The sequence below is a fragment of the Lepisosteus platostomus genome, chromosome 8, assembly GCF_059453375.1.
Source record: "Lepisosteus platostomus isolate fLepPlt1 chromosome 8, fLepPlt1.hap1, whole genome shotgun sequence".
Taxonomy (NCBI): domain Eukaryota; kingdom Metazoa; phylum Chordata; class Actinopteri; order Semionotiformes; family Lepisosteidae; genus Lepisosteus; species Lepisosteus platostomus.
The window spans coordinates 11,076,503-11,085,096 of record NC_142618.1 but is presented as its reverse complement, the minus strand read 5'-3'; the positions used below and the strand labels follow the sequence as shown (position 1 = coordinate 11,085,096).

The 8,594-nt window shown below is 40.3% G+C and overlaps 2 protein-coding genes and 1 non-coding gene across 3 annotated transcripts; all 3 read right to left on the bottom strand.

Moving 5' to 3' along the window:
- Nucleotides 1–522: 522 nt before the first annotated feature.
- On the bottom strand, nucleotides 523–2,641 carry rps20 (ribosomal protein S20). The gene is made up of 4 exons (XM_088642426.1): nucleotides 2,484–2,641; nucleotides 1,872–1,971; nucleotides 1,485–1,558; nucleotides 523–741 (listed from the first exon to the last, which is right to left on the bottom strand). The coding sequence occupies exons 1-4, from the start codon at nucleotides 2,484–2,486 to the stop codon at nucleotides 559–561; spliced, it is 360 nt and encodes a 119-aa protein (XP_088498552.1). The 5' UTR covers nucleotides 2,487–2,641; the 3' UTR covers nucleotides 523–558.
- On the bottom strand, nucleotides 1,639–1,704 carry LOC148655657 (small nucleolar RNA U54). Its single transcript, XR_015941109.1, has one exon. It is a non-coding gene; the product is annotated as a small nucleolar RNA U54 (small nucleolar RNA).
- Nucleotides 2,642–6,252: 3,611 nt separating the features above from the next.
- mos (MOS proto-oncogene, serine/threonine kinase) lies at nucleotides 6,253–7,647 on the bottom strand. Its single transcript, XM_088642417.1, has one exon. The coding sequence runs from the start codon at nucleotides 7,399–7,401 to the stop codon at nucleotides 6,376–6,378; it is 1,026 nt and encodes a 341-aa protein (XP_088498543.1). The 5' UTR covers nucleotides 7,402–7,647; the 3' UTR covers nucleotides 6,253–6,375.
- Nucleotides 7,648–8,594: the final 947 nt, after the last annotated feature.

Genomic DNA, 8,594 nt, shown 5'->3' with positions numbered 1-8,594 from the left:
CTAGTTGAATTGTTTTTACTATTGTAAAGGTTATACATTAAACCAAAGCAAATGCAATTTTTAAAATAAAAAAATCTAGGATTGAAATTTATGGGCATTTAAAACAACTGCACTGTTCAAAATTCAACACCCACCCTCCATATTCTTCCAGCCTTTCAGGGATCTCCATCACTCATCAGATCTCAGGTGACCAAAGCTGGATCTAGACTTCAAAGGCAAACTGCATTGGTATTGTAAGTGGAATTCTTGGAATACCTACACACTTCCCCCACAGTAAGGGCTTGCCACTTGAACAGAATTGGTGAAGCAATTTCACACTATCTTGTAGTGTAATAGGTTTGTCAGCACAAAATGCCTGCTTCAGGTCACTGAAGTGGACCTGATAAAAGTAGGTCAAGCGCCCCCCACTCCCCCTTCACCAATAAGTAAAATGCATCGAGATCCTTTATTCTAAGGCAAGGAACTAAGAGCCCTTGGTATCAGTAAGCATCTCTCCGGACTAAAAAGAAAACACCCAGGCCATTCATTTTAAAACTTTATTACAGTTCCAAAACAACCTTATGCATCTGCAATTGTGACCTCAACCTCCACACCAGGTTCAATACTGATGGAGGTGATCTGCTTGACAATCTCGGACGGGCTGTGAAGATCGATGAGACGCTTGTGGATACGCATTTGGAAACGATCCCAGGTTTTGGAACCTTCACCACAAGGAGTCTTCCTAGTTGTGATCCGCAGAGTCTAAAGGTTAAATAAAAAACTGAAATCAGTATCAAGCTCCTGGTATATACCCACGTGTTAGTATTTTCACAATTTGAGGGAGTATTTGAAAAATCTTTCATCCTTTCAGGGATCACTATACATAAGCACAGTAAATTGTTCAAATCAAATGTACACACCGACAACCCTTTTTAGTTTAAATTCTCTAGTTAACCCCCAGGATGAAGAACAGCCCTTCACAACCTGATTACCGTTCAGAAATTGTGAAGAGGTTCATTAAGAAATATCTTGATTTACTACATTAAGTTTTAGTGTAGATTTTTTCTCCAAAATCTCCAGTACCAATAATAGAAGTTTAGTATGAATCTGGCACCAATTAACTCATTTACAGAATAACTTTCTAGGCTAAAACTTAGTGCTATACTTTTAATCCAATCAAGAGAGATGTCAACAATGCATTTAATGAATGCCTTTTCTTAGGATCTTTATTTCATACATCCTTCTCCATCAAAACAGTTCACAAAATGAAGGGAAAGCATTACAGTAAGTGCTCAGCACCTTATGAGAATAGCTTTCAATCAAGCAATGCATTGGTGCTGCACGACATTCAAATATATGGCACAAATAGATAGGCCACTGTCTAATTCCTCACAAAATTAGGAGAAGTTAATTCTCCTGCACAAACGCCTTGCTCCCCACTTGGCTGTACACCAATACAGGAAAGCAAGGAACCCCAGTATGCAGTGCAGGCAGCTGGCTGGTACCTTGGTTGGCATGCGGACAGGTCCCTTGACTTTCAGGTTCTTCTCCTTGGCACCACGGATCAGGTCAGCACACACTAGACATCATGAAAAAGACGGGGGGAACAGCTTTCAGACCTCTGTCTGCGCCAACCAACGTGGCGGCAGGAACATACGAGAATGGCTCAGAATAGCGTATAACACAATCAGTGTATGTCATTTGTAAACATTATCCTCATAGCCAAGACAACAGCATTACAGCAAATAACGCTAAACCCCACAGAACGGATCACAAAACTACAGCAGTTTGGTATTTAAAAACAGTCAACCAGTCATCATGCATTTCACTGACACCCGTTGACAGCTACACTCCGGTCTGTACTGCCTCTCGAGCAGACCCAATTCACTTACCCTTCTCCAAAGACTTCACATTGCGGCTGGTCAGCGTGATTCTGATGCGGTGGATCGCAACCTCAGCCTCAACAGGCGCCTTGCCAGTGTCCTTGAATGCCTGTTTTAAAAGACAGGCATCTTCAACACGTGTATGAAGGATGTGTGGGACCGAGCGATTCCCGACTGCTTGCGAGTTAACGAACGCTTAGGCCAGTTTCGTACTTTTCAGAACATCGCTACAGGGAGAGAAGGGACAAAACTTCTTATATCGGGGGAAAACATCCCATCGGAGAGAAGTTACTAAAAGAAAGCATGGAGTACAACAAAATTAGCGCGAATGGATTCAAAACAAAACTTACAGAAAACGTATAACCATGTTTTTCTTCTTTTTTTAATCAGCGGACAATACTGCCAACATGCGATCTAGGGACCCCACATAATAACGCTAATACTGATAAAGCCTAGCTTCTGCACCCATTTCTGCTATTATAACTTTGGAGGCTCGTCTCAAACCACACGTGTCGCTACTGAAAGCAGGCCTTCATCACGCCGCCTCGAACTGTAAAGCTCACACAAAATTGTTTATTGTAGTAAGCTGCATGAACAAAAACACGAAACCATCGTCCTCACCATGTTTTAATGTTCCTGACCGACTTATTCGAAAGAAATCCAAGCGAACAGCGGTGAGCCAGGAAGCAGAAAGTAACCCGACACAAGAACGCGGGCTTGCAGAAAAGGAAAGAGCGCAGGCCTGCCAAGGGTTTTATACAACACATACGGGCACTGGGCAACCTTTGACCCCTCCCGCCGAGGAGAGCCAATAGCGGCGGCCGTGTCCTCTGTCAGCCGCTGTTCCAATTCAGCCTATTGGTGACCGCGGGAGTCTGGAATGTGACGTAGGCGCTTCGGGCGCGGAAACAGGGAACCAAAACCAAGCCCGGTTACCGGTCATGCGCACTAGTGGGAGTTGCACAGGGTTAGTTTTTCAGCGGGTGCCGCTGTCGGCGGCTGGCGTTGTCACAGGAGGCACGAAACATCCAAAGACACGGTTTTACAAGTCTTATTCATTAGGTGTTGTTCACAGGCTTAGGTTTAAACATTGTAAGACTTAATACAGAAAAGAAAAATAACAAACACAAAGGCAGATACGGATAGGATAATAGTTCAGGTGGGTAGCTGCGATAATGCTAGCTAGGATAATGTATAGATCTATACACAAATACGACAAAGAAATGGAAAAATAAATAGTAACCTTACAGTAAAAGAAAAAAATAAACCACATAGCAACTCACGAATAAATACTAGTATATATAGGAATAAGTTAAGGTTTATTCCATGCTGAAAAGAGAAGAGAAACAACGTTTCGGTTATGGAGCCTTCTTCGGGTGTAGTGTAAACAGTGGTATATAAGCAGCAGGCGTGTTGTCACTGCAGCTGATGCCGGCTATGACACATTGATGAATGGAGGCGAGCGTACTGAAGCGCAATCGCCTGGGGTACGCGGCGAGGGGCAGGACGGGAGTAGCAGTGGTCAGGGCGGGGACGAGGAAAGCCGATCACCAGTGCAGCTGACCCGCTGCAAAATGGGCGTACAGTCTGGTGACATCGGCCGGATTCTTGTAAATAGTTACCTGGTTTCGCACCCCTGTTATAGTTGTACGCAAGTGCCGCCCTATCAGAGTGTAACTCCCCGAATAGACCCCAGTGTGTTGTAAACACACTGTGCAGTGAGTGTGGAGTCAAGGGGAAAATAATATTTTTTCAACACTTTGAAAGAAGAGCTTCAGGACAGCACCATTTTGGGACAAGGATAAAACAAGATTTAAACATATGACTTGGAGTATCAATACTGATTACAGTACGACTGTCACATGAAGATCATATGTTCAAATCAATCTTAGTCAATTTTAACCTTATATGAATGTATGCAAACTGAAATAGACCACATCTGCTACAGATTGAACAAGTGTGTGTAATGTCGCATCAAATAATATATTTAGCTGCTGTTTCCATTATGTTTTTAATCAATGTTTATTAGGTTTTCACAGATATACAGTAGTTTCAAACAGATGGTGAAATACAAAAAACATCCATTAAAAACACCCATTATATTTTTAATAAGAAACCGAATGAGTTCTCTCACGAGAGGATTACTGTGCAAATTTTGGAAAGACCAGGAATACTGTAAGTTCAATTATAGCTCAGTGTGGGATTTTGCATGTACTGTATCAGAGGCAACTACTACTATTCAGAGCTCTTACTGCTAATTACACTACAGACATGTAAATAACAGAAAAATGTTTTTGAAAACAAGTTTCAAAACTCTCATTACAATTTTTATTTTTTTCCTTTATACACAAGAGAAAGGCTTCACAGGAGAAAACGTTTGTTTTTTTTATTTTTAGCACAGAATTAACATTAGGGGTTCCTTTGCAGTTTATATTTAAAACAATATGAACCCATGAACAAATAAGAATAAAAAAACCCATGTAAAATATACAATCATTTGTCCACATTAAGCAGCTTTATAGCTGTGGTGATAAAGGATAACTTAGTCCTATTCTAAGATGCCCTGATGGAAGAAGCTCAACTTTGCTGTGCAAGGCGTGGTCATGAAAGTCAATAATTCCTGCATATTGGCCTTCTACTGTACGCTATTCGTTTGATGTAAATGCCTGACAGTTGCAGCTGTTGTACACCGATAATTTTGTTCGCTACCTTCACTATCATTTGTTTTTATTGCGTCTATTAAGGTAAACCAGGAGACTGCAGTGAATGTTAGAACAGATTCAATAAAGGTTCTATAGAATAAAGTTACTGTTGTAGTACACACATTAAAAGAGCAGTGTTTTCTCAAGAAAAACAATCACTTTTGGCTCTTCTCACATATGGCATCCATATTTTCCTCAAAGATTAGTTTGTAATCAAGATATTTGTAACCATTAACAATTTCAATTTCTTGCTCCTCAACAACTGCTGATTTTGCCACAGGTGGTTGCTTTCTAAAGTCAAAGTTCATGCTATATCTTTGGGTTTTGACACATTAAGGTGAAGAGAGGACTAGTTACACCAGTCAGCAAAATAATCCACAGCAGGCCTATGACCAGTGTTTATACCTTGCAGGAGATTAACAATGGCAGTCATCAATACACTTAATGATGTGTTGGTCCTCAAAAGGACTTCTACAGCCACCTGTGTAAAGAATATACAGGATGGGGGACAGCACATAGCCCTGAGGAGACCCCTGCTCTAATACAAAACCATTGACTCTCTTAAAGTAGTCTTTAAGCATTTGTGCATGTATACTTCATTAAGAGATTGAATACCACTCCTCCCTCAGACAAAACGTTATGGCATTTTTCAATATGGGAAAAAGTAACTGGAACCTATAGAGCAATGCAGAGCAGAGACCAAGGTAATAATTACCTAGTCTGTATCCAGGTCCCTGGTGTAGTGTCTGACTAGAAAGTTAGAACTAAAACAAATGGGACAATATGGAGGGGAGTAGAAGACAAGGAGAATTCAAGAGATAACATGTCTGTTTTTGACCAAGCAGGCACGGTTTCTAAAAGATGTTGAAGGGAGTTCAAGCCCCCCTTTTAATACATGCTCCTAAAACTAATTCAAACACGTTTTGATAGTTATTCTTCTAAATAAAATATGTAATGATTTGGTCTAATCATTTTGAAGAAAATAGTTTGTAGTACACATTGGAATGCATGCAAAAAGAAATAAAATGTGGGGAGAACTTTCCTCTTAATAGAACATAATATACCATGCTAGGCAAGGTAGTAAAGTTGGCCATCAGCTTGGGTCCCGTTTCATCTTCTCCAGTAGCAGATTCGATTATTTTATTTAATCACATTTTAGCCAGACTTCGAGTTATACAGTATAGACACCCTACTTTATAGAGGTGGTTTCAAGGCAAACCCCAAGCTTAAAGTATGTCCTGTTCCTTACTGGTTTATTAAATCTTTTTTTAAATATACATTTAAAAACCTTTTTTATCGCTGTATAAATTGGTTTTAAAAATTAGTTTTGAATAAGACAAGTCACGCTAATTTAAATACAGATGCAATCTACCCATAGTACCAAAAATACTACTTTTCCCAAGGGAATTAAATGTTAATATTAACATAAATTAACGTTATTTTTGTATTCCTTATGCAGCAAAGCGTCCATCCCATAATTTGGTTAAAATCGCTGCAAAGAAGGCTGAGCCGTTTGTAAAACAGCATTGCGCCCTCTTCTGGAATTTCTACTATAAATCTGCCACAATTACGTAGGACAGAAACCCAGAACAACATTATTAAGGTGTAAAGATATACAGTAGCAATCTTGCCGTACAGAAAATATAAAGAAATGCGTTAAAACCTAGGTAAACAAAACGGTCCACGTGTTCCATTTTATAATTTATTTAAACGAGATAACATCATTCTAGTAATAAAAGACATTTAAAAAGTTAACAATTCACAGTAAACAAGACGGTGTCGACTTACACCAGCTATCGCGCCTTTTATTTTCACATTGTCGTCAATAGGTCCTGTAACGTTTCAACTTTACCTATCAGTTCTTTGGCGCTAGGTCTTTCCCTAGGGTCCTTGTTCCAGCACCTGCACATGAAGGCTTTACAAGTTTGTCCCAAAGGGGTTTCGTTAAACACACCGTCTGTGACAGCGGGGCGTAAGTCATACGCAACAACAGCATACAGCACAGCTTGGCGGTCGCCAGTATATGGCTGGCCTCTAGTCATCAGTTGCCAGAAGGTGATACCAAACGAATAGATGTCTGCTTTGAAAGATGCATTTTCACCCTTTAGAAGTTCAGGCGCCCTGTGAGTGTATGTACCGCCCAGGTGACAATTCTGGGGTTTTGCAGGGGATATGTCGTTGTAGTTGTCCACTTTCTGGGAACAGCCAAAGTCTGCAATTTTGCAGATGTTGCCATCAGTGACCAGTACATTCGCAGGCTTCAGATCCAAATGAATGATGCAATGCGAGTGCAGGAAATGTAAGCCGTTAGCAATATCCTTGGAAAACCGAAAGCACGTTTCTGTTTCCAGGGGAGGTGCGTGATTATATATAACATGATGCAAGGTGGCTGTTCCCGCAAACTCCATTATGATGGTGCCTATGTTGTCTTGGTTTTCCACGCTTTCGGGAATGCAGGTGGTCGCTGCCACAATCCTGACAATATTCTCATGCTGCAGATGGGCGGCATTCAGTTCAGACCAGAAGCTCTGTCGTGAGGCTAGCCTGTTCTTAGTGCATTTCTTGACCTTCTTCACCGCTACCGTCTTCCCGTAGTAGGTTCCTTTATATACCGACCCAAAGCCACCCGAGCCGAGGGGATGAAGCAGCCGCAGTTGTTTCCACTGTATGACACAGGACCAGAGCTTCAGCGCATTCCGAGCTTTAAAACCTTGCGATGGTAAATGTAGAGTCGAGTCTTTCACATGCTTCTCTAAGGGGCTACTACATGGTCCTAGGTCAATGCTTGGGTAAAATTCCTTTGGCAACAAACGGCTAACCGGAATCGGAGAAGGCATTGTTATCCCCCAAACACACAAATATCTGTCATCTGTGCGGTCTGGTCACCCTGGTCGTTAACCCGTCAGAAAAGCATTCATCGTTTGAAACCCATCTAGCAAAACTCGGTTAAAGGGAAAAAAAAAACCTAGCCCCGCTTGCTGCTGTTTTCCTCCCAGGTTAATCCAATTAAATGATGATTTTCAACCAATAGGAGAAAGGTAGCGGCAGCGACAAAGCGGTCGGTACCCATATTGTGGTTCGTGTAAAATACGGTGACACGTGTGTCTGATTAGCTGTCATGGAAACATTTTCAGAAAGATGGCACATCTTTTAATCTGCGTCGTTTTTGTCTTAATCCTGCTATTTTACTTTATTCTCCCTAATTTTAACTGTGTGTTTTGTAACATTATTACGTTTTATAATATATAATAATTATCTATAATCATTTCTAATTATATTTCAACATTGTAATATGTTACAATTTTAAATATTATCACGGGTAAGACTTTAATTCTAGTTTTGTATACATCGCGTAGAATACGTTCAGTCTCTTTATAAAACTAAATTGCATGTATGCAAAAACGTTGTTTTCGGCGGTCTACAGCACAGAAAAATACAAATGAATTTACACGCGCCTCTTTCCCCAAAATGTAAAATCGACACTGAAACGGATTTTATAAAGAGTACAGTAATATATGTGACAGTTCAAGAGGAGAAAGTCATCTTAAGAAATGTTTTAAGAATGGTGTCTGTCTCCGTATGATGGGACCATAGTATGATATACCCCTTTTCAAACAAGATGTTGTCTTGAACGTTTTCATTGAACCTATTCGGTTATTTTAAAGCTCCACCTGGGTTATTCGAAAAGCATAATTTTATTGGTTAAGTTTAATAACGTTTTTACAATATCTACACAGATAGCTTTAATAATGGAAAGGGACTGTGTCGCAGTAAAAAAAAAAACATCTGAGGGGAGTTCATCATAAAAGATTTCATTTAAAGGAAAGTTCCTTGACAAATCTCAACAGCCCAGTTAAATGTACTGGTAATGGCTGTGAATTGTTACATTCCTATAAAAGAGATAGATACTTTATCGATGATAGCAAGAGAAGCATCTAATCAAGAAGGTATCAATCAAAGACAGAAAACACTGTCCAATTCTGTGAGCCTCTCATTCATATAGTCAGTGCCAACTCATACACCCCAGTGA